General features: G+C 43.2%; 1 protein-coding gene across 1 annotated transcript in view; it reads right to left on the reverse strand.

Annotated features, from left to right (window-relative positions):
* Positions 1-25528, reverse strand: part of DNAJC3 (DnaJ heat shock protein family (Hsp40) member C3) — a 42959-nt gene extending 17431 nt beyond the window's left edge. The window contains exons 1-7 of the mRNA XM_075918811.2: positions 25334-25528; positions 14805-14915; positions 13190-13314; positions 11466-11540; positions 4377-4529; positions 2593-2774; positions 987-1106 (exon numbers count right to left, since the gene is read on the reverse strand). Of these exons, the coding sequence (XP_075774926.2) occupies positions 987-1106; positions 2593-2774; positions 4377-4529; positions 11466-11540; positions 13190-13314; positions 14805-14915; positions 25334-25415 (848 nt within the window). The 5' untranslated portion in view covers positions 25416-25528. The remainder of the gene's footprint in view (positions 1-986; positions 1107-2592; positions 2775-4376; positions 4530-11465; positions 11541-13189; positions 13315-14804; positions 14916-25333) is intronic.
* Between the last annotated feature and the right edge of the window lie 1158 nt (positions 25529-26686).

The following is a 26686-nucleotide window of genomic DNA, read 5'->3' on the forward strand; positions in this document are numbered from 1 at the left end:
TATCCCTTTCCTAGATGTTATTTCCTTGCTTCCTAAATCATGACAAACTCAGCAAAAATATATTTAGAGGCTGCAGTGATATTTTATTTGCAAATAAGCTGTGATCTTCACTTTGAACACTGATGCAATGATATACTTTTTAAAAAAAAGACAACATTTAACACAAACTAACATTTGACATTTGAATTTACTGGTGAGAAGAATAACCACATAAAGCTTTCCAGACAGGCCACACAGTAAACCAATAAAATTACTCCAAAAGTTTATTGATTTTTTAAAATATTTATCAGCAACTCTTCTGATCAAATTTTACTTTTTTCATTTTTGCAATACTGAAAAGCATACTAGTTTTCCTTCATACAACCCACTAAATATAAGAAATATACTTAAATGTGCAATACATTTCATCCTCCCAAGCTAAAGAAAAAAAATAAAAATCTGCGACACCACCACATTTGAAATCCAGATAAATAATGACAAGCTACCTCCAGTCTATTGCTGTACATAGCACCTGGCACAACTATGGTTATGTGCTTCACAATAAAACATACAAAACTGAGAAGCAAGGTGCAGAAATTTAGAAAAAGACTATCCAGCACATTTAATGCTAGCAGCCCCATTTGCTTGGTACACCTGGAACAATTTACAGTAGCATTTGATCTTTATTAATTAGGTACAGTATCCAGTGCTATGGAACCTGAGAGATGAATACAAGTGTTGTCCATGCCTTGACCTTATAATTATTTCATGCAAAGCACAAACTAAAATGGCAATAGGCCATGGAGAGTAAGGGAGGAAACTGGGACAAGAAGCAGGTAAAAATTAGAAGAAACAGCTGCTACTAATAGTACACATGTGTTGGTATGTTCTAATGGCCATGTCCAGTGTTCCATCCCACATGACAAACACAAACTGTCTCCAAACCTGGGGAGTTTTACTGCTTTTACTAGCAATGGTAGCATTCAGTACATAGCTGGTGCTCTTACCTGCCTTCTCTGATGAGTTCCTCTGCTGACTCGATTTGCTTAGTAAGTTTCTTTACGTGTTTATAGTGAGAAAAACACAGCTTATGGTCCTGGTCAAGTTTCAGACACTCTCGGACTTCACTTTTCATGTAGGAAAAAGAAACATTAAGGAATTTCAAATAGAAGTAGACATTTTTTAAAAGCTGTCTGAAGTGACAGATTTTTCTGCATTTGCATTCTATCGCTTCCACTCAAAAGTATATTATTGTGTGAAATGTAATGAGAAACATCAGCCTGAATTGGAGCTTTCCTCTTCCCCTCCTTTCTGGCAATGTAAAGTAATGAGAGGAGAGAGAAAAACCTAAAAGGACAACTCAGGATAGTAACGTGCAATCCCCTATTCTCTCAATTTTCCCCATCTCTGAGTCAGCAGTTGCTTTTCAGCAAAGGTACGGTGACACAAATAGCAGGGGGCAGGTTCTCTTCCAGAAGATTTTAATGATGCCCTCTATCCAGCTTGAGTTATGTGAGTGAAAGCAACAGACATTGCCTTCTCACTGCCCTGAATTCAGAGTAAAAATACAGAGGCTGAACTCTAGCCAAACTTAGTCTGAATGAACGTCAATCTGAGTACAAGTCAGGCAGACAGGGTTAGAAAGATCTGGGGACTAGAAGAAAGAAGAACACCCAGATGGCATGAAAAGCAAAGTATTTGTTGATAGTATACTGAGTCTTTGATATCTAAACCCAAAAGTGTTTTCAATGACCCTGCTCTTTTCAAAACAGTTGAGACCATCTGAACAGCCTCCCGATTCTAACTCCAAGTCTCATCTGTTTCCACATGATTAGAGTTTTCCATGAGAAACACTCTCCAAATATATTTGCAAGAGCCCTGTGTAGTCCTGTGGAAGGCATTTCAGCTGTATTTAGATCAGTTCATTCTTGGCCAGGCTGCCCACTCTTCTTTACTTATTCTTCCTTTCTTCCTGTTTCACAGTGCCCATTTTCTTTTGTTTGGCAGACTCACTGGCTTTTTCTGAGGCCAGGTCTATGCTAGGTGACAGAGTCAAACTAAGATACACAACTCCAGTTACGTGAATAGTGTAGCTGGAGTTGACAAATCTTAGTTTGAATTTCCTTGGTGTTCCTTCTGCAGGAGGTACATGGGAGAAACTCTCCCATTGACTTCCTTTACTCCTCTCGACTAGGTGGAGTACCAGCGTTGATGGGAGCACAATCAGTAGTCAATTTAGCAGATCTTACTAGACCCACTAAATAGACCCTCCCCCCCAGGAGATCAATCTTCACAGCACTGATCTCCCGGTAAGTGGAGACAAGGCCTGAGCCAGTGGAGGAGCTACAGTCTCTAACTATAACGAGACATTGAGCATCAAATTTTATTAGATTATTTCAATTATTAATGTACAACTTACGCAGAGTTCCACACTCCTTTCTTGTGCTAAAGCACAGCTGAACAAAACAAGAACTGTACAAAGATAGCTCAGTGAGTGTTTCCACACAGTGACTGTTGACAAAAATGTCTGCTCTAATTCTAACACTCAATGATTATGCATTTCACTGTAGCATATGTTTTAATTTTTGCTATTACAGACAATAGTAAACTTACCTTAGTGACAGTTCTTGGTCCCCCAACTGGTAGTATATTGTGCTGATTTTATAGAAGGCTTCAGTGTTATCATTCTTTAGTTTGGTAGCAGCTTTTAAGTCACTAATAGCTTTGCCTGGTTCCCCTTCCTTTATATAGCATTCAGCACGAAGCTCACGCAGCTCTGCATCCCAAATGCAAACCTTGAGAAACCAAAAATTAAAGCTAGACTTTGATCTGCAAGCATTTCGCTTGTTTTTTAAATCGCATCTAATTTCATATTGCCTCTTGTAATGGATGATGGTTCTAACCATGTGGAGAGAACCAATCATGCACTTCCCAGACAGCAGGAAGGTTTATTTCAAATCCATTCCCCCAAAAGATAACAGAAAATAAGTTACTTAGAGAAGTGATTTGTAGGCATACAGATGAGCCCATTCAGTGAGGCCTGATTGAACTCCCAGCACCACTGGAAAGAACTGGGAAAGAACTGAGCCTGAAGGAATCCTAAGTTATTACCACGTCCCCCACTATTACAGAAGATAAGAATTATGGTGGCTAAGGTGCCTATTGTCCAAATAGACACCAAAAGGAGGCTTCTATAACAACAACCTTTGTGCATGTCTGCCTTTCACACTTTTGGCGGTACAGGTTTAGAGAGGGACAACAACCCTCTCTCGCTAATAAATGACTCAATGTTTTTCCTGAAAATAAAAATGAGTTTTTCTCTTTCTGTAATAAATTTGTTGTAAAAAATGACACCAACAAAACATTTCATGTTTTTTTCTAAAACAGGTCCTCCCCCACCAATCTCACACTCCTATCCTTTTTTAGTTATGAAGTAAATGCTAAATTTGACAAATGATTGTGCTTAATGTGATTTACCCTCAAAACAGAATATCGTTTTGTTACATATAACAGAGGGGACTTGGAGATAGTATCTTAAACTGAATCTACTATATATTTGAGAGAGTTTGTCTGGTTATCCAAGAACTTCTCCTAAATGGTAAGTGCTAGGACACCAAATTCAGTATGAAGCTTCAGCTTATCATAATTTAAAGCAAGGCAAGGGTTTGGTTGTGCCAGGAAAATGGGATGTGCCTGCAATTGTTTCTCATAAAACCATACAGAAGAGAGACAGAATCAACAGGCAGGTGAAAGGGGCTGGCTGGGGGCGCAACCCCCACCCCTGTCTGGGACTGCCTCAGCCCCAAGGCTCCTATCCCCTCCCCCAGGTGCCCATGAGGGAAGGGCGGGGGGGGGGGAAGAAGAGTGTTGAACCTCCCGCCCCAGATTCATACAGGGACATTGCTGGCTGTTCCCCTTCATCAGGGAACAAGGGGACAATGCTCAGTTTACTGTACTCCTAACTCTGGCTGGGAACACAGGGGGGCAGAGGAGCTGTGCAATTTGCTCTCGCTTCCTGACAGGCACAAGAAGGGGATGAGCAAGCAGCCCTGGTACAAACCTTGCGGGAGAGTGGGGGGAAGGAAGCTATACACCTGTGGTGTCCAACCAGTTCTAAAGCAATAGCCACTATAGGGTTTAAAAAATACTGAACTTTGAGCCGAGGGAAAGGACAAGAAATTTAAACAAAGTATTAACAAAAAAGTCATCTATACCAGAAGGCAAGATTAAGGTGAGGATTTCCTCAACCATTAAGTCCACAATTTCTCTTTTTTTAGTAGCCATGTCCTGACAGATGCTGACCACTCTCAGCTCCCAAGACTTGACTGTGCTCGGTAAGCTACAGCCAGCAAGAGAAAAACTTATTTCTCTTCAATTCTATTTCAGGTAGAACTTACTTCTAGAATGCTATCAAGGAGACTGATAGCAGTAGCGTAATCCTCTTGATGATACAGAGACACTGCCTGTGAACGCAGGCGCTGCAGTTCATCAGATTTAATCAGCTGAGACTGGGCTTCCTTTTCCTCATTATCACTGGGATTAGATTTGAGCTGTAAATATTAACAAAAAGAGAGAGACTGAACTCTGTTTGCTGGAGGTCTGATTTTGTTTTATTAACTCTCTCTTACCATGGAGAACAAATCAAAGATGCTGTTGAAATGAAATAAACCATTTAAAACTCCCCTGGAAATGTTTCTAGTTGTGATGAAAGAAAAAGTTATTTACCAGTGTATAAACTATTATTATCCAGAAAAGTCCAGTTCTTTTTGTTGTATACTACAAGTTCATCAGTTTGATATCCAGATCTACGAAGTTAGTATACCCCTTAGCTATATTCTAGCTAGTCCATCTCTCTCCTTACGCAGATCCAAAATATAGGATTCTTTTATGCAGTACTTAAATCCTCTACTAACCTTGACTTGTCAAATGTATTAGAAGTCTCTGTACAAATCAGGTAATAAATTTATTGTAATTAGTTTAATGTTACTTTACAAATGCAGTTTTCACACCTCCTTAGAAAGAATGGCCAAAGCAATAGATACATGAGCTTTAAATCTGGGAAGGGTTCATAGCAGTTGAGGACCTCTGGACTTTGGAAGCCAAGAAATACCAGATTTCACAGAAATTTTTTAGACAAAGCCTGAAAGCCCTTGGTTCCCAGACACTCTTCTGAACAGCAGGCAACCAACAGATTCTCTGACACTACCGTGACAGTACATTATTGCCCCCTTTGAATCCCAAGATGTTGTCCATATGTGGGACTGGTGCTTTGTATTTGGCAGCAATGAAAGATGAATCACTATGAGTGGTCCCCAAGCACTTGATGACAAAACAGGTATTACACAATGAGGTCAGGTGGATGTTCATCAGGTGGATGTGATCTCATTTGTCATTAAGTCATGTAGGGAGAGTATTCTTCCTTCGACTTCCTGCAGTGTGGATAGTGCCAAAAGTAAAGTTAAGATACGCAATTTCAGCTACATTAATTGTGTAGCTGAAGTGGAAGTATCTTAATTCAACCTTGTCCTATAGTGTAGACATACCCTCAGAATCTTCCCACCCACCATTCTGCATAATTCGAAAATGGTGTATGTGGGTGCTGTGTGAAGGATGCTATCAAACACAATAGCAGTTTATGACGGTAGACAATGTATCACTAGTTCAGCCAATGCCTAAATATGTTCACTTGTAAAAAGCATACCATATTAATTTTTTTCCAAGAAGCATCTTAAAAAATATTATCGTGATGCCTGAATTATACATGTGAAGTTTGTCACTGTAAGCTTTTTAGCCATAAAAAATGACTCCAGCAGTATGACAGGCTATAAAAATATACTGCAGCAGCCTGTTAGACAATATAAAAGGCACAACTACAAACTATACCAATTCAAAGAAAATAAACAAAGAATGGTAAAAGGCCAATGTGGCTCCAACCAGGTGCTCTTTAAATGACCTGAAAATAAAAAAGGACTCCTACAACAAGTGGAAACATGGAAAATTGCTAAGGAGTATTAAAGGACTAAGGGAAGTACAGGCCCACTACATAGCAAGAACAATATTAAAAAGGATTAGGTGTTTAAACACTATTTTGCTTTAGTCTTTTTCACTAAAGACAACCAGAAGACTACAGAAGGGCAAATATGGTACCTAATATTAAAAAGAGGAACAAAGAGGATCTGAGGAATTACAGACTAATTACAGCCAAACTTCAATACATGGAAAGATATTGGGAAAAAATGTTAAATAATCAATAAGAACCTAAAAGATAATACGCGATAAGAAATCACCAGAATGATTTGTCATGAGCAAAACATGCAAAAACAACGTAACTTCTTTCTTTGACAGGATCACTAGCAGATGGGAGAGCGCTGTAAATGTGATGCAGGCATCTGCTTCAGGTTGAAACAATTCAGTCTTTTCCAAGATGGGGAAAAAATACATTGTTCACTTATGTCAAAAAAAAAAAAAAAAAAAAAAAAAAAAAAAAGATTGGAGGTATTTTCTACAAAGAGTTTTAGCACCCCGTGCAGGCACTCAGGGACAGACTTTGTATCAGGGCTATGTCTTTTACCTTCCCCATGAAAATCTACCCAAATTTAACCAAGTGATAATCCTGAGCGGGGGTGAGGAGAAGTCAAATTATAGTTCACACATGTTCAATAGAGACTTAGATGAAGTTATGCTAAAACTGCAGTTACCTAACTAACCGTATAGTCAATACAATTTCTATCAACTACACAATTAATTGATAAGATCGCTCTGCAGACCCGCAGCAGGGTAGCTCCAGGAGCCACCTCAAGCCAGGACTGAGCAGTCCCAGCTCATGCCAGCTCCGGAAGCCACTCACGCTATGCCTCTGCATTTTAAATGTAGTAACAGCCACTGGTTTCCTTCCTCTAATGCTGTCAAGAATAAACTTATTTCAGGCTAGAAAAGGATGGTTTGCTTCACCCACAACCAAAAGAAATCTCCTACACAAACTCTGGGTGACAAATGATAAATACTGGAACATATTTGTAACTGAAGCCTGTGCTAAATTAGGAAAATATAAAAATAAATGTGCAAGCACTCAACACAACACTCAAAGCTGGTTAGCCTTTGCTGACACCTAGTGGAATTATAAGAATCTTCAATGCATAGCTTTTAAATATCTATAATGCCTCCATGCTCAACAAATGACAAACTCATCGCTGAGAGACACGGAGCATCTGCCTTTATCACATATTCACTGCAGCGCACATATGCTAGTTGGGGCTTATAGTCAATGTGAAATGTCCACAACTGGAAGGAGTTTAAACAAGTCAGTTAGCAAGACTCTTTGCAGAGATTCTTGGGTTTTGCATGACTTAGGAGTAGCAAACATGATATTTGTCACCAGTTACCCATCTGCTTTTGGAAAGCCACATTCCAGTCACCACCAAGATTTCCACTGTTTACATCAATCAGGATAGATTCCCCCTTAGTTCAAGGATTCTAGGGAAACTGGCGTCCTTAAAGGAAAGTCCAGTTTCGGCATAGAACACTCTTGGTGTTTGCCCCAGGACAAATTTTTCCCACCATCAGAACAGCTTCCGAATGAGGCAAAGAAGCCAAAGTGATTGTGTCTCTAAGTAGAAGGTGCTCTTCATGTGTTATAAGACTTGACACAAGAGTCATAAGGTCTGTGACTACTGTGCCCTTATTAGGGCATTCTGACTGAGGGATATAGGTCTTCCCCATGATGTTTAAAGGAAGGTGGAAGATCATGCTTTAGAAGATAAACCAATGGTTGCTTCCAACAAGGAAATGGTGGAAAGTGGAGGAGAGTGCAGAAAAGGACAATGATACAATTTTCCAACACAAATCACAGGCTCCCAAGATCTTTCCAAAAATGTGTTTTGGAAAAGTTACCCCAAGATCTTCCCTTGTGTTCCCTTGGACTGCATCAACCAACATTCAAGGGAACACTTTCAGATAGCAGCATCAAGGGCTAACTTGTTACTTTTATGCTTCTCAGCAGCTGCTTTAATACTATGATTCACTGCCATGTAAGGGCATGACTACACAACAGGGCTAAAGCTGAAATAAGCTATGCAACTTGAGCTACGTCAATTGTGTAGCATAAGTCGCAATAGCTTATTTCAACTTTTGGTGCTGTCTACAAAGCGGGAAGTCTAAGGAAGATGCACTCTGCCTCTGATTTTCCTTACTCCTCATAAAATGAGGATTACAGGAGTCTGAGTAAGAAGTCCTGCAGCTCGACACTGTTTTGACATTATGTCAAAATAGCTGCTTGTAGTGTAGACACAGACTATGTTATTTCGGAATAACACTGCTGTGTAGATGTACCCTAAATGAATGTAACAGATATTCCCCAATTTCCTGGTCATAAAGTGGAATTACCATATCCAAGTCTTGGAAGTAATCTAGAAAAACTGTCCCATCTAAGTACATTCCATATCAACCCTAAACAAACTATCCGACAGAAAAAAAAAAGTATTAATAAGTATGTTCTCTCATCTTCTGAGTTTAGTTTATGTATGTCTACACAGTCTCTCTCTCCCTATTTCAAAAAAGCTTCTCATGTGGGACGACAAAGTGACATTATCACATCATCCTGCGTCCCACTTGCCTCCTCCCTCCCCTTTCCCCAGTGCTCAGCTGTCCCGGAGCAACTTCTCCCCCCAGAGAGCACTAAAGCTGCAAGCCATGCAGCCCAGGAGCTATGTGGCATTTCCTCTCCCACCCTCCCAGTGGGAGGGAGGGGCGAAGCCGCAAGCCTCCCCAGGCCCCTTCACACGCACCCTAGGTTGGGGAGAGAGTGGCGGATGGGAGGAGTGAGAAAAAGCGGGGGGGGGAGGCGGAGAAGGGGCAAGAAAGGGCTGGGGGAAGGCCAGAAAGAGCCGGTGACAGGCCCTCCTGGTGACCGTGGGGGGAGGATAGAGCTACATGGCCTTCCCCTCCCTGGTGCTCGGGGGGGGGGGGACGGGGACGGACAGGGGAGGGGAGCTACACAGTCTCCTTCCTCCCCGGTGCTCTGGAGAGATGGGAGGGAGGCTGGCAAGCATAGCAAGCAGGGGGTGTAGCCCCCTAGTAAAACTAAATAGCTTACACACAATGTTTGGTAGAACCATCGGGTTGTTCTAAACCCCCTAGCTTCAGACAGTGAGGTAATTCTCCTCTTTTCCCAGCCTCCAGACAACACAAATAGAACATCAGTTAAACAGCTTCAAACTGACTCACGCAATACTTCTAAATTGTCCTGTGTACTTATCAGCTTGCTGAATTAAAAAAAGCCAAGGACATAGTGTACCAAATTTAACTGAAGTTTACATGCACATAAGCAAATGTGTTGTTGCTGTTTATTTAATTCTATGAACAAGACAAGTACAACTACCTTGCAGAGACTAAAGAAATCCGAAGCTTCCCATATATTTTAAAAGGTGTATAATTTTCAGAACTATTACTTGATGGTCAAATTCCAGTGTGAGGTTTTAGTGAACTGAAATAGGTTTTTACAGATATTCATAATTAGTTTGCAATTGGCTCAACACTACTGCATAATTCCAACATAATAGTCCATTATCATATTAGCAGTAACTGCTGGTCATTTCATTTTATTAATATAATATTCAATAAGTTTAAGCCAAACACAGCTTTGCTTTATAATAGCCAAGCTTTGAAAAGTAAAGTTAAGCTTTGTGTTCTGCTGTTCTTCTAGAGTTTTGAATTTGGGTAAAAATAAACACTGTTCTGATGATTTAGTGGCCCCAAATTCCCCCCCCCCCCCCCAAATGTGGTGCTATGTCTACATTGGCAAGATTTTGCGCAAATACTTTTAACGCAAGAGATTTGGGGTAAAAGTATTTGCACAAGAGAGCATCTACACTGGCATGTGCTTTTGCGCAAGAGATGTGCTTTTGCACAAGAGCATCCGTGCCAGTGTAAACGCTCTCTTGTGCAAGAAAGCTAGGGTGGCCATTTTATCCATCGGGCTTTCTTGTGCAAGAAATTAACGTTGCCTGTCTACACTGGCCTCTTGCCCAAGAACAGTTGCGCAAGACGGCTTATCCCAGAATGGGAGTGTGAGAGTATTTGCGCAAGAAGCACTGATTTTATACATTAGAACATCAGTGTAGACAGCTGGCAAGATTTTGCGCAAAAGCACCCACTTTTCCGCAAAATCTTGCCAATGTAGACACAGCCCAAATGTCTGGACAAATATTAATAAATTTCACACATAGACATATGCATAAAAACAGTAATCAATCACTAGTAGTATTAAAATCCATTACAAAGACAAGACACTCAGCTAACCAGCATAAGTTCAGCTTCACTTCGCACTCAAGGGTTGTTAAATATGACCACTATGTTTTTGTCTTAAGCACATGTGGAAAGGGTCTCCAATAAACATCTCATCTCTGTGCTTCCACACATTCCATGAACAAAGCTGGGACCATGGAATATAATTACATTCCTTTATAGGGTTTCTTTATCTTATAAAAAATTGCTATCCCTGAATGCATTAAATGCTTAATATTTACAATACACAACTCCACATAAGAGAGAAAAGCAAAGCAAATACAGCCTATTCCCATGCCCTTTGGAATTTTGCCCAGTGTGGCCTGGACCTGGCTTGCATAATGTGACAAGGAAAGAAGGAAGAGGCTAGTATGTTATATCAGAACGAAAGTTTAGTTAATTCTGAGGTTAAGTGGATTACTTTTTGCAAGTGTGCTAAGAGGCTTATAAATGCTTTTACTTGATAAGATTAAAAAAAACCCACCAAACTTGTTTTGTAGGGGAAAAAAAAACCTCTACAGTACTTGTACAGTATTGTTCCCCCTTCCTGCAGTATCTGAGCACCTCACAATACCCATGTGAAATGAGGAGATCATTCGACAGCTGGAGTACCAGGGCACAGAAACACTGAATGATTTGGCCAAGGTCACACAAGTGTCTCTGGTAGCACACGGAACTGAATCTAGGTCTTCCAAGTTCCAGCGCAGCACCATAAGGTCTGTGTGTCTTTCATCTATAAAAACACACGTTTTCCCTGGCATGAATGATGGAGTGGTAAAACGCGTTTAAACCTGACAATATTTTTCAAAATGCTACACTACATAATTGTTTTCATGTCAAATATGAGAAGGGACACACAAAATGGGACAAAATCTACTTAACCATGAAATTAAAGCTGCACTTATATTATAATGTCTAAAAAGCATCATATTTGCAGTGGCTATTGCAACTGAACTCTTTAATAACAAAAAATTAAGATTGTGCACTTCACTTAGGAGAGTTATAGTTAATTCACAATTACTCTATTATTTTCCATTATTTGTTTATACAAAATAACTCTGCTGCAACATCTTTTTTTAAAAATGTGGTCTGCAATCAGCTAGATATAAACTATATCCATTGTAGACCATGTATATAAGAAAATGCTTTTAGCTCATAATCTGAATATAAAGCCAATTATATAGTTTTCTATACTTCCAACTTACCACATTTTTGAAGTCTTCTTCTGCTTCATCAAATTTTCCTTGCTTAAGAAGTAAATGGCCTCTCTGTAATCTCGCCTAAAATGAAACATCAACTGGTTTTGTACTACACTCAGTTCTTATTTGTAGTAAAAAAAGAAAAATTAAATCCCAAATTTCCCAAAATTTAATAAAATGGAAAATTTCATCCCCCATCCACATCTAACAAACTGAACCAAAAGTATATATGAACGTGTCTGCCCTCTCCATCCCTTTCCTAAACTGTGTTCTTACAAGTATAGCTTTAGCAAAAATGGATCATGGCCGTTTACATCAGGGTTTTAGATCAGTAATTATCCAAAACACAGATGTAGCTCCACTTAGCATCCAAATAACTCCTCCATCAGAGACTACAAAGAAAAACAACTTTTTAACCTGTAAGATATCTAGTCAACACTGCTATACTGTTTTGATTTTCTTAATTCACAGCTTTTTCAATAGATTGCAGGCAAAACAGTATGGAAGTCCTTCTTGTTAATACTTCTGCTATGGTTCTCATTAAATTTTCAGGTTAATCGAAGTCACTAAAACATTTCAATGCAGATTATTTTGGAAGGATCCTAACAGAAATGTAGATTTTTCAGGATAAAGAAGTTTTCATGCAAGTTAATTTAGAAATACTATTAATTTTAATTAAGGCTTGCAGTCACCCTTTCTTAAAGAAACATAAATTAGTTAAATAAAAATCTACTGACTTCAAGACAATTTATTGATAGTAACATTGTTAAAATACTCCTGGGTCTTTAAAGAAAGCTCTTGTATCAAATATTTACTTCGTTGGGGAGGAGAGGAAAAAGATAGATTTTTTTTGCTTTTGTACACCAGATCAAGGTCATTTACAAGGTATCATTTTGTTGAAAATTATTTAATCTCTTAAAGGAGATACTTGTCAAATCTGCCATAGTAATAAATAGTGTGTGCGCGTGCACACACACTAAAATCACGAGATGGAGCAGATGGCAAGAAGAGGCAGAAGGGCTCTGCATGCTGCCGCTCCTGCTCGTCACCCCTCCTCCCCCAACACACTTACCCTGAGGCTTTTTTCTGCTGCTCCCATAGTGTGTGTGGGGGGGAGGGGGGAAGAAGAGTGTGTGCCTGGGAACAGCGAGGTCACATATGCCCGTGGGAGCAAGATGCCAAGCAAGCACTCCACTCCCATCACCCTCAGACCCTGAAGCAACCTCCCTGGCTGGCAAATTCTTTAAATTGCCACCCCCAGTAAATTGCTAGGAGTTGTGATGAGCCAGACAGAAATGTCAGATGGGCCGCATTTGGTCCATGGGCCATTTGGTCTTTGAGCTTTGGTAAGGTAAGTGGTAATCTTAAAGAGTACACTGTTTTTTGATTTGACAACCAATTTTATTGCTTACAGATGACTCAGAATTCATTAAAAACCCTTAGGTATGTTAGCAAAGGCTTTGGGCCTTTTTTTACTGTAGGTAAAATTACAAGTTACGTTAGTCTAGTCTAGTTCTCACCCTCAGCCAATAAAAGAGTGGTCAATATAGTACATGCACTAGGATCTTGTGGTCTCTAATTTTAAATTTCCTGAAATATGGGGTATTAAAGTCGTCTTTTATGATACTACCAGCTAAAAAGATTCTGCCTTTGAAACAAACAGGAAAACAACAAGGAACATCTTTTTTTTTTTTTAAACCCTGAAGGAATCTTGAAAAAGCATTACTTACAGATGTGAAATCTTGCTTTAGTTCAACCACTCTACTTAAATCACGAATTGCAGCTTTAGATTTGCCCATGGCCAAATACACTGTGGCTCTTCTGTAATAGGCAATGTAGTTATCAGAGTCCCCTTCTGGAACCAAAGAAGAAAGATTCAGAACAACAACTCAGTGTAATGAGGGTATGGCTAAGCTTCAATAATAGCAGTGGCAGCATTGCCTGAGTTCAAGTAATAGGACAATTATATTTATAATTAAAAAAAGATGCATATACAGTAATATTTTACAACTCATGCAATTTGCTTATGTTAAAATTACTGAAAATACAGAACATGAATATGGTAACATTGCTAATATTTAAAAGCCTTGCAGGTGAATGTCTAAGGATATTTCAGCTCTGCAACAGAATCAAGCTGAAACATACTACAGGTTGTACCTCCCTGGTCCAGCACCTGAGACCTGAGCTGACCTGGACCAGGGAAGGTCAAGGCTCCTCTCTCTGGGACTTCCAAGGCTGAGGCTCCCTGCCATGCCACTGCCCCGCTAAAGCTGGCCTGGCCAAGGCTCTCTACCTACCAGCTGTGCCACACATTCCCAGGGTTTCCCAGCCCCCGGCAGCCCAGCCATTGCAGGTCTCACTACTGCTGAGGGTTTCTCTGCCAGGGGCTCTCCAGCTACCTGACCCCACTGACACCAGGAGTTCCCCAGTAGGGGTGGAGACTCCCCATGTTGCTTGGCCCCATTGTTGCTGGGGTTCCCCTTTTGGGACCAGGACTCCACAGCTGCCGCCTTGCCCCGCTGCCAGGGTTCCCCAGCAGGAGCTCCCGAGTCAGTGCCTGGCCCCACTGCCACCGGGGGTTTTCCGGTCAGGGTTGCCAGGCCATTCCAGCCCCACTGATGCCAGAGGGTTCCCTGGCTGCCACCGGCCCTGCTGCCACGGGCTCTCCAGCTGCCTGATCCCACTAACACCGGGGTTCTCCCCACTGGTGGCCCAACCAGAACTCCACAAACCCACGTTCCCTTAGCTGGCTTCCGCTCCTGGAGCTCTTTGGTCCAGCAACATCCGTGCCAGACCACAGATGTTGCCAGACCAGAGACACCCAGATTTGGGAGATTCAACCTGTACACCTTTTTATCTCAAATTACAGGCCTACTTCAATGTCTACCATGGTCCCTATATCTGAAATTTGATGTACACGAATAAGGAAGCCAAACACATCATTCCAATAATGACCCAACATAATTCCAGATAGTCCAAAGTTTTCATAACTACTACTATTTACATATAGACAGTAGTAACCTCATATTTCATGTAATTTAAAATGTGCACTAAATCCTTATTTCTAATCTCAATGAAAGAGACTCTTAGGGAGCTAGAGATAGACACATTAGCCTGGAGTCAAGGTGATAACTGTGATGGGACTACACAACTCTGCAGCCCCATTCTAGCGTTCTTTTTGCCAATGCTGTTCAAGAGACATTCACTCCTGAGTGAATCCCATCATGCTGACCAGCTTTGAAAACCCATTTAAGGAATTCCTGGGCATGATGAAGAGTGGACCATTTCCATACAGAAGTCCTGCACCACAAGCACAGTCAAGTAATTTTATCTTCAGATACACACCTATAGCAGCATGGAAGTGAGACAAGGCGTCAGCCAGCTGGCCAGCTGCCAGTAACTTCTTGCCCATTTCAAGTTGTTTTTCAACTTCTGCATGTATTCCACATTCGACTCCTAGAAGAGAAGAGTCATCATTTTAATCACAGTTTGAGTCTAACAAAGTTGACACCATACACACAAAAAGAATGGTTAGAGTGTGCTCTCTCCATAATACATAAAAATCATAAAGGGCAGCTCAGAAAAGAGCTCCCTACATGAAAAATAAATTACTAATACAGAAGCACATGAAAACAAAACTTTACATTTTTCTATAATACTGAGACAACATCTTACAGACTTTTATCTCTTCTGCCCCTCTCCAAAGAGCCAGTTTTTATGAAGAAAGTCTATGTAAGCTGCTACTCTAAAAGCAGTTGTTGAATATGCATCACTAGCAGATGTACCTAGCGTTACTCAGGCCATTAACTGAAGTAATGTCTGTTTGCTTGCTTGTTTGGTAATTAAAAGGAAAATGTGCACGGTGTATTTAAATGATTATATATAAGCCTAGGGCTGGGAGGTGAGGGGGTGGAGGGCTCAGCGTTGGATATGTCAGGGGCTCAAGGCTATGGATGGGGGTGCAGGAATCAGGACAATGGGTTGTGTCTGGGGGTGTTCAGGGCAAGGGGTGAGGGGGCAGGAGTCAGGGCAGGCGGCTGGCAAGTGTGGAAGGGCTCAGGGTAGGAGGTTGGGGTGCAGGAGTCAGGGGAGGGTTCAGGGCAGGGGGTTCAAAGTGCAGGGGGAGGCTCACTGGGACCACACACAGTGGCAGGGGAAGCCTGTCTGGGCAGTGGTGGCCCCCTGATGCTCTCCTTGGTGTGAAGGGTGGCACTGTTGGGCAGCGGCAGCTTCCCGGGACACTGGGGGCCACGTTGCCCTGCCAGCAGCGGCTCCCTGGAGCCACATGCCCAGGCTGCAGCAGGAACCATGCTGCTTTGCTGTCAGCTGCTCCCCAAGGCTGGCGAGTGCAACAGAAGCTGCGCTGCCCAGCCAGGTTATCCCCTGCTTCTGGCACTGGGACCAGAGGCTTTGAGGAGGACGGGGTGGGGAGAGTGGATTGGGCCATCCTAATGCATACACATAATACACAGCTGCATAGGACACCTGAAAATGTGGACAGCAAATATTCGGGTGCCCCTGTGCAGCCGTGTGCACTTATATGCCTGCATCTGCTGTGGGGCTTCTCCTCCCACACAAGCTCTTGTCAGCCAGCAGAGGGCTCCCTGCTTCCAGACTGGGGGCAGAGAGGAGCCCCCCCTCCACACACCCACAGCATCTGCAGCTCAGTGCTAGCCCCATGGAAGCCCTCCCCCCCCTTCAAGTCCCAGTACACTGGGAGGAGATAAGGGAAGCAGCAAGTGGGGGGGGGGGGGAGGAGATGCTCCAGCCCTCCAGAGACAGGAGAGGCGAGGGAGGGAAGCCCTGAAGCCCCAGCTCTGGCAACAGCCAGCAATGACTCCGTGAGGCTACATGCCTGGGCTCTGACAGCAGAACCCAGGCAGGGGTGGGGGGTAGAAGAGAGGGAAAGTTTTGCTACATTTAAAACACAGAGCTGCAGCGAGAGTAGCTCCAGACCCGGTGCAAACCAGGACCAAGCGCCTTCCCTTACCTTGTCATTGATACAAATTATATCTGAGGCCTTAAGCTGTAGCTGACTTAGCTTGTGCATAAATCTGGCACTGATTCCAGAACCTGCTCTTATAGAGCTGCTGTGATCCTTATCTCCTTTTTCCATCCAGGGAAAAGAACAGGCTGGCCTTGGTCGTGGCTAGAATTGACTGTTGATAGACCCTATTAGCCAATACATTCTAACACACCTTCAAAGCTTAGTCCAAACAAAGACAAAGCCTAAGAAGAGCGCTATTTGAAGCCATGGGAGGGGTGGGCGGGTGAGCAAGCAGCTCTTCCTGCTCTGATCCTTCTCTTATGCAAACACTTGGAAGGTAATAAAGTGATAGGGAATAGCCAGCATGGGTTTGTGAAGAACAAGTCATGCCAAACTAATCTGATAGCTTTCTTTGATAAGATAACGAGCCTTGTGGATAAGGGAGAAGCAGTGGATGTCATATACCTAGACTTTAGTAAGGCATTTGATACGGTCTCGCATGATATTCTTATTGATAAACTAGGCAAATATAACTTAGATAGGGCCACGATAAGGTGGGTGCATAATTGGCTGGATAACCGTAGTCAGAGAGTTGTTGTTAACGGTTCTAAATCCTGCTGGAAAGGGATAATAAGTGGAGTTCCGCAAGGGTCTGTTTTGGGACCCGTACTGTTCAATATCTTCATCAATGATGTAGATATTGGGATAGAGCGTACGCTTATTAAGTTTGCAGATGATACCAAACTGGGTGGGGTTGCGACTTCTATGGAGGATAGGGACATAATTCAAAATGACCTTAGCAAGTTAGAGAAATGATCAGAGGTAAACAGGATAAGGTTTAATAAAGAGAAATGCAAAGTGCTCCATTTAGGAAGGAACAATCAGTTCCATACATACAAGATGGGAAGCGACTGTCTAGGAAGGGGCATGGCGGAAAGGGATCTAGGGGTCATAGTGGACCACAAGTTGAATATGAGTCAACAGTGTGATGCTAGGTTGTAAATATGATTCTAGGTTGTATCAACAGGTGTGTTGTAAGCAAAACTCATGAAGTCATTCTGCCACTCTACTCTGCACTAGTTAGGCCTCAGCTGGAGTACTGTGTCCAGTTCTGGGCGCCACATTTCAAGAAAGATGTGGAGAAATTGGAAAGGGTACAGAGAAGAGCGACAAGAATGATTAAAGGTCTAGAGAACATGACCTATGAAGACAGGCTTCATGAACTGGGCTTGTTTAGTTTGGAAAAAAGAAGATTAAGGGGGGACATGATAGCGGTTTTCAAATATCTAAAAGGGTGTCACAAGGAGGAAGGAGAAAATTTGTTCCTCTTGGTTTCTGAGGACAGGACAAGGAGTAATGGGCTTAAAGTGCAGCAGGGGAGGTTTAGATTGGACATTAGGAAAAAATTCCTAACTGTCAGGGTGGTCAAATATTGGAATAAATTGCCAAGGGAAGTGGTGGAATCTCCCTCTCTGGAGATATTTAAGAACAGGTTAGATAGACATCTGTCAGGGATGGTGTAGGTGGAGCTTGGTCCTGCCTTGAGGGCGGGGGGCTGGACTCGATGACCTCTTGAGGTCCCTTCCAGTCCTATTATTCTATGATTAATTCTATGATTAATTCTTCCCATCATTTCAATAGAAAGGGCCAGCAGAACCAGAGTCCCGCCTCAGAAGACCATCATTTCTGCTCACTCCACGCAAGCACTAATGCAAGTACACTGCTATTTTAGATCAGTGTTTTTCAGCACTTTTTTTTATAAAGTACCCTTCCCCGCCCCAAAAAAAAAATTATAAAAGTACCCCCAGCACCTACAGTTTTCAGACACACACAAAAAATTTTCTACCATTGCAACACATTTGTTTAAACAACTTAATCATAGCCGGGCAATGACATTTTTGGGTGTAAAAAGTACAAAAATAATAAAGCACTGTAAAACTTAAAACAAAAATTAAGTTTTCTCCACATTTCAGTTGTGTTGACATATTCCTCTTCTCTCCCCCCCCCCCCCCAAGACTTCTCTCGAGTACCCCTAAGGGTTCTCATAGCACTGGTTGAGAAACGCTGTTTTAGATCATTTATTGCAGTGGTGCGCAACCCATGGGTTGCGACCCCCGGATGTCTTCCAAGGGTCGCAGTGCTTAGATCCGGCAGGCTGGGGGCTGGCCCGGCAGTTGACGGCCCCCACAGTGCAGGGGTCGCAGATCAAAAAAGGTTGCACACCACTGATCTATTGCTACAAGAGGTTATGCTGAGAAACATACCAATATCAGAAACCGAACATGGGTTGCTAACTTTCTAATTGCAGAAAACCAAACATTGTTGCTCCACTCTCTCCGAGACCCCACCCCTTCTGAGGCCCTGCCTCCCACTCACTGCCTCACCCTTGCTCACTTTCACCAGTCTGGGGCAAGGATTTGGGGTATGAGAGGGGGCAAAGTCCTAGCTGGGAGTGTGGGCTCTGGGCTTGGGTCACGGGGTTCAGAGCACAGAAGGGGGCTCAGGCCTGGGACAAGGGTTCAAGCTCTAAGTGGTGCTGACCTCAAGCGGCCCCAGCATTTCCTGGGGACAGAGGAAACCCGCACCGCTCCCAGGAAGAGGAAGCATGTCCCTCTAGTTCCTGGGTGGAGGAACAACCTGGAGGCTCCGTGCACTATCCTGACCCGTAGGTGCCACCTCAAGCTCCAGATCCACAATTCCTTTGGCATTCCTAGATAATGGGAGTGTAGAGCTGGCACTTTAGGTGGCATGTGCAGGCAGAAGGCAGCACTTGGAACCCATATGGCCACCTCTCAACCTATGAGCCAGCGGGACATGCAGTCACTTCTCAGGAGCCATATGGAACTACTGGGTACAGGGACTGCCTTCCCCATTGCAGCCAACCAGACTGAGTGACCTGGTCAGCTGTGCTGACCAGATCTACCAGGGACCCTTTCTAACCCAACATTCCTGTTGAAAGCCAGACACCTGGCAACCTTACCTGCAAGGCGCTAAGTATCATAGGGTATGTCTACACTACCACCCTAGTTCGAACTAGGGTGGTTAATGTAGGCAACTGGAGTTGCAAATGAAGCCCGGTATTTGAATTTCCCGGGCTTCATTTGCATATTGCTGGGCGTTGCCATTTTTAAATGTCCGCTAGTTCGGACGCCGTGCCCGCGGCTACACGCGGCACAAACTAGGTAGTTCGGATTAGGCTTCCTATTCCGAACTACCGTTACTCCTCGTGGAACGAGGTGTACCGGTAGTTCGGAATAGGAAGCCTAATCCAAACTACCTAGTCCGTGCCACGTGTAGCCGCGGGCACGGAGACCGAACTAGCGGACATTTAAAAATGGCGGCGCCCGGCAATATGCAAATGAAGCCCGGGAAATTCAAATACCGGGCTTCATTTGCAACTCCGGTTGCCTACATTAACCACCCTAGTTCGAACTAGGGTGGTAGTGTAGACATACCCATAGAGCAATCAGGTCCCTACAGAGATGGGGGAAGAGGACACTGACTGGGTACCTTAGTACCAACGGTGACAGACGTGGAGCAGCTGTGCTGTAACACTGTATGCGGTCACTGGAATGGTTACTGTATGAATATATTGGTTTTGTTAAATAATATGCTGTAAGGAAACAATGGCCCAAGACAAGCCATCCAAGAGAAAGACTTCAGGATTGTTATGAGACAGTGGAAAAACTATTAGCTCTGAGGGGTCTGATTCAATCTTTTGCTAAGCTTACCAAACCAGTTTGATCCAGATGGTCAAAAGCCCAGGAACTGATAGTAATTAAGATTCTGGCTGGATAAAGAGTGACACGCGCTCTCTCTCTCTCTCCCCCTCACTCAGGGAAGGCAGTTGTTGGCAAAATGTTGGAAGGGAACAGATTGATATCCAAGAGCCTCTGGGATGTCTGAAGAAACTATACCTGACTACAGTTAAGATAGTTCATGAGCCTGTTCATTTGCTGGTTTTGAATCATTTTTCCAATTGTTTAATTTCAACACTGGAACAAAGCCATATTTTGATTTTTTGAGAAGGCTGTCACCATACGCAGTACTGGTCACAGATTTTTGAAGGGAAGACCTGCAGGTGCCTAACCCAGCTGGGTCCATGGCTGATAGAGTAGCTCGAGCCAAAGTGAGTCAGAGTGGGAGAATTGCAGAATTCTACCTAAAAAGATCTAAAAGCACCAGACCTGATACTTGAGCAGATACACCCAGAGACAGAAAGCAACAGAGATGCAATTAGCTCTGTAATCATGACAGTAATTAATGTTTATTTCTAATTGTTTTAGCTAAAAAAAAATTAAATATTAGGTTTCCTGGTAGCTGTATCTTTGGAACAGAGATTTATTATCAGAATGTCTGATATTAGATTTTAGAATGTACGGACTTCAAAATCCCCTACATTTCTGTGTATACCCTTAAGAGAGAGACAGTCAAGTTGAAATCTAGTCCATTAAAAAAAACAACCCTTCAAAGCAGTGCTTTTTTTTTTTTTTTTTTTAAACAAAAATAGTGCCTGTACTCCAGGGGAAAAGCTGTTGAGCTCTGACTGGAGGAGTTGGTACTGCATCTGGAGGTGCCAGTACTGAGTACCAGACAGTACGGTCACAAAAAATAGGTTCAGGTTTCAGACCCCCTGCTGAATTTGTGGTTTTTCTATAGCATTTTCCTCCTTTTTCTTTTTTCCCCAAATGTATCTTACTTCTCAGTGGTGTGTGACAGGCCCATTCAAACAAGGGAAGTTATGTGCCTGTATACAAAGTAAGGGGCCATAAAAAAAATATGTATACATCTTTAGTAACATTATCCAAATCATTACATGAAACTATAAAAGGTTAAAAGAATTTCACACAGAACTGTGATTTTTAAAATGACAGTGATATTTTGCTATTAACAATGCTAATTTTTCCTATGTATTATAGAAGGTTTTTTGTGGGCGGAATCTCTAGTGTGCATAGAGCAAGAAGAGGAGGGCCAAATGCAGGGAACCCTCTGAAGTAGTACATACGTACTCATCAACAGAATGGTGTAGCTGTCTGGGCACCATCTGGAGCCAGGATCTGGAATCTTTCCCCCCCACCTCCCACAAAGCCCTGCCCCGACCCAGGTCTGTCTTTCAGCAGCAGGGAGACACACAGTTAGGCAAAGGAAGTTTGGGAAGGGAGGAAACTAAGAAATGAACACCTGTGCTATTTATTAAGGATATGGAGAAACTTAGCAGAAATCCCTTCCCCTCCCACAGATGAAAGTGACAGTGGGGGGGAAAGGAGTGTAGAGGCAAAAAAAAGTCATCAGTGACCCTCCTTCCCTTCCATAATCTGCAGTGGCCTAGGATCAGTGAAAGAAATCTGATGAGAGGGGAAGGAAAAAGGAAGGTGGTAAGTAGAAGCCATTCCCAGAAGCTTAGTGGACAGAGTAAGAGTGAAGCCAGCTCTGAGTGCTAAGCTGCTTGATGAGCTGGCCCATCTTTTCTCCGACTCCTTATAACTCATGTGCTTTGCTACTGGAATGGACAGAAGAGAAACAAGGTATTTACATTTCCAATATATCTTGGGGTGGACACATATCTTTAATTCAAGAGGAACCTCCGCTGGAAAAGTCAGGAAATGGACAACAGGGGATGGATTACTTGATCACCTGTCCTGTTCATTCCCTCTGGAGCACTTGGCATTGGTCACAGTCAAAAGTCAGGATGCTAGGTTAGATGGACCTTTGGTCTGACCCAGTATGGCCATCCTTTTGTTCTTAAGGTATTAGACTCCTAGGGAAACAGTAGTGTAAGATCCAGTTTACCTTCAAAAGTTTAGGAACCTTTTCATAATCCTTGAGACAGACACCTGGGGTACAATAGCAGAAGCCATGTAAAAACTGAGATTAAAATACACTCATTTGTCTTACGGATGCCTCCATGGCTAATAAGAACTTCTGCAGTAAATTAAGTTGCAATGGGAACTTTTAAAAAGTCACAGTACAATAAACAGTGGTACTAAAATTATTAGGTGTGAAATCAGAAATTTCTGATTTGGAAGAATATGCATTGCCTTTCTTGGAAGATGACCTGGTGAAATAATAATCTTTTAATCAGTTACAACAGTTAACTCCAGCATCATCTCTTCCCCCCCATCTTCAGTACTGTCCTGGAAGAGAATCCAATACTCTCTCTGGTTTTAAGGACAGTTTGTTACTGAAAATGCAGCTTCTGTTCCAGGAGAGAAGAGATTAACACAGCCTCCAGGAGGGTGGAAACCTCACAACCCTCCCGGTTTATAAATCTCTATTTCAATATTTAACTTTGTTAGCGCTGTATCAAGAATAAGAAGAAACTAAAAATGTACAGTGTACCTGTACAAAATGATCTACAGCTATGGAAAATGTGAGTTGTGTATTACATTAACTACACATATACTAACATAATCTCTTATGAAGTAACCTTTTAAACACAGAAATTAGAGATAAGAGAAACCAAATAGATCATATTTTGGCCATCCTAATGTCTGTAGAATTGTTCCAAGTAAGAGTGCTTTGTCCAGAATAGGTTTAAAGCAGCACCCTTCCCTGGGAAAAGTTTTTTACAATATAATAAAGCTTGCTATTAGGAAAAATATATACAAAATTAGAAAGTAAACTTGTGACTACCAAGGCCACAATCAGCAAAGCACTAAGGTCATCCATGCTACTTGGAAACAGATTTGGAAGATGAATTATCTACAGATGCTTAAAAACAAGTTCAAATGCTTACACCGATTCCTCTGGCATTAGTACAGTTTCATTAACATAACTGCAGAAGTATCAGGGGGAGCAAACAGTACAGTAGCAGCACATAAACTACTGTCACATTACATTCAAAATTATCAGGAAGCCAGTACACTCTAGTTTTTAGAGTTCTCATTTAACACAACCTTGAAGTGCATTTCTAACCTCCAGAGTGACCATAAAGTGACTACGTGTTCAATTTTCGACAGGAACACGTGATCAAAAAGGGATCCTGGCGGTTCTAAGCTCTTACTGTCCAGTCGGCAGTGCCGCACAGGCTCTCCCTGCTAGCCTCTGCACTGGGCAGCTCCCAGGAAACATATCCCCCCTCTGGCTTCTATGCATAAGGGGGTCAGGGGCTCCATATTCTGTTGTGGCTCCAAGCACCACCCCATCACTTCTGTTAGGTAGGAGCCATGGCCAATGGGAGCTGTAGGGGTAGTACCTACAGATGGGGCAGTGCCCAAAGCCACATGATTGCACTTTTGTGAAAGAACCAGAGGGGGGCTATGCTGGCTGCTTCCGGGAGTTGTTTGAGGTAAGCTCTGCCCAGAGTTTGCACCCTTCCTGGGCCCCAACCCCCTGTCCTAGCCTTGATCCTCTCCAAACCCATTTATCCCAGCCCAGAGCACCTTTCTACACTCCCAAATCCCTCAAACCTGGCTCACAACCTCATCTTGAGCCTCCCCCCCCCCATACCCTAATCCCTGAGCCAAACTGATGAAAATGAACATACAACTTGCGGGGGGGGGGGGGGGAGAGACAGGAGGGGAGACAGAGAATTCAGAGGAAGGCCTCTGAGAAAGGCATAATAAGTGTTTTCCATTTTGTGCAAGTAGAAAGTTAGCAACCCAAAGTGACCACAGCCCACAGAAAGGTCCAGATTCACTCTGAGTTCTTACAATTCAACAGCCACCCCCTCCTATTTTATTCATTACAAACAATAATACAAAAAATTGCAGCCAAATTGTGCCTTCTGGTGCATCTGTACAATTTATTTTCAAACTATGCCCTCACAAACACTTGTGCAACCCCGTTAGCTTTCTATGATTACACAGATGTTACTTGTGACAATCTGAAACTTAAAAAGATGCACAAGTGTAATGGAGGGAATAATTTCTTCTGAAGAACTACTACTCCTGGCAGTAATGAATTATTAAAAAAAAACAACAAGCACCTAACTTGATTACCAGAAATGAGAACATTCTTACAGGGCTAGAAGTTAATAGAAGTCTTTTTACATGAATATTGAACAAATCTATAATACCATTTCCACATGGCCACTTTTTAAGCTAAATTCACACTTTTAAAATCTTTCCCTAGTTTCTTTTGACTAAGAATAGAAACCAAATTAAAACTGCACTTACTGTAGTGCAACAAAACAAAGCTACAACACAAAGCTAGAAATGTCATTAATTTGAGGATATTTAAAAACAGTTAATGATGATGCTGCATTTGTTATTTTCATCTTTTTCTGAATATCTTTTTGAAGTTAGAACTTTGAGAAATATTTGTTTTCAAAGTGACTGTCTGCAGCCCCCAACTAGAAGTTACAAACTTTTCTATTTTTTTACTGTCATATTTCTCTAGTTGTGCCCAGAATTTAAGGACAGTGTGCCTGCAACAGTCTCAACTCCAGTTTAGAGTCCCTGCCCATCACAGCTTTCTTTCCCTTCAATACGCACAGGCTGGCATTGCCCTCAAGTCCAGCACAGATATGCTCTCCGTGACAGGAGGCATCATGCCAGAGCAGCCAGCACAAGGCTGCGGCAGTGAGACCCTCAAAGCCTCAGCATAATACTCAAGGGTGTTCCTGTGGAAGGTAACCTTGTGATGTGGGGATACGTGAGAGCGCTCAGGGAAATGCGGGCTTCCCTGTGGTGAGCATCTCATTGCACTCACCAAACCAAACCCCGACCCCAATTCTAACCCTGGCGGCGTCCCTGCACCAACCCGGCGCTACGCCCAGGGCCCAGACGCTGCTCTGCCCCATGCTCACCCCACCGTGTAAACCTCCCCCAAACTCAGCACCACGACACCTGCCACATGATGAGCAGCAGCAGCAGCCGCCCTGTCCCCCCTCTCAGCGTGCAGCGCCGTGCACCAGCGCGGGCAGGCTCGCCCCGCAGCCCCTCACCCTCGCCGAGCAGGTCGCAGAGCACCAGCAGCAGGGGCAGCACGGCGCCCAGCTGGCCGAGGCACGCGCTGGCCGACACCATGGCTACGGCACGCGGCTGCGAAGGGACCCCCGGCCACGCGCCTCCAGCAGGCTTCAGCGACTCCACTTCCAAGTTCGCTGGGGTGGATCGTGGGCGCCTCCGATTGGCTGCGCCGCCGCCGGCCCCGCCCCCTGCTTGGGAAACGTGGAGAGCCCGGAGGACTAGTCAGGCGCCGCTCCCTTGACAGCATCGCGCTTGCGCGCTGGTGTGTCTATGGGGGGGGGTTGAGCATGCGCAGGAGCCACAGTTGAAGCTGCCAGTTAAAGACTGTGCCCTCAGCCGTCAAAAGAACGTGGTGGGTGTTGGGAGGGGGAAGCGTGAGCAGCAGCAGCAGCAGCAGCAGCAGGAGGGAATAAATGGGAGAGGCTTGTATGGCTGCTTTGAGTGTCAGGGCTTTGCAGCTGAGTGGGGATGAGTCATTAAAGCCCCAATCTGGTCCAAAATCTTAACTCAGTGGCCCTGAGTCTTTCTGGGGCCAGGACCCACAGAAAGGAAGAAGAATCATCCTGAGACACCAGCATATGCTACAGTCATTTTAGTGGATAGGGATTTTGGGATTTGAGGTCTCAGGAGGAGAAGCCTCAGGTTGCTGGTCATAGCATAGTGGAAGCAGGGCCAGCCCAACCCATACGGGTGAACTAGGCAGTCAGTTAATTAGGGCGCCAGGCTTTAAGAGGCACCAGATACGTTGGAAGTGATTTTTTTCCTCTGTTTAAAAATCTGTATTCATAGAATACTAGAACTGGATCATCAAGTCCAGTCCCATGACCTCACAGCAAGGCCAAGCACTATCTAGATCATCGGATCCTAAATTGGTAGGCGCACCTGCCGGGAGGGTGGGTTGAAGAAATTCCAAGGGGGCGCAAGGCTGATAAATTTTCATAAAAACAATTATCAGCACAATTTTTTAATTTTCAAATTTCATACCACGAAATGCAAATTTTTAATTTTTTTTGCCTTTTGACATGTAGGGGTACCGGTTCGGTCGGTGGGGAGGCCAAAGAACGATGTAGAAGGTGATGGAACTTTTTCAAACTTTCTAGCATGCTCACAGGGGTGTTCGGGACTGTTCTATTGTGGGAGTAGGTAGCCAGTCTTGCGCGGTGACTGGTAGTGGGGTATATATAAGGCAGCACGCATCTGTACGCAATAGTAGTAGTAAATAAACATTTGCAATAACTTATCAAAGTAACTTGTGCCTGTTAAATTTATTCAAATCAGGAAAATTATAGATTCTAGATCATCCCTGATAGATGTCTATCCAACCTGCT

Source organism: Pelodiscus sinensis, chromosome 1 (assembly GCF_052426305.1).
Source record: "Pelodiscus sinensis isolate ZL-2025 chromosome 1, ASM5242630v1, whole genome shotgun sequence".
Classification (NCBI taxonomy): Eukaryota; Metazoa; Chordata; order Testudines; family Trionychidae; genus Pelodiscus; species Pelodiscus sinensis.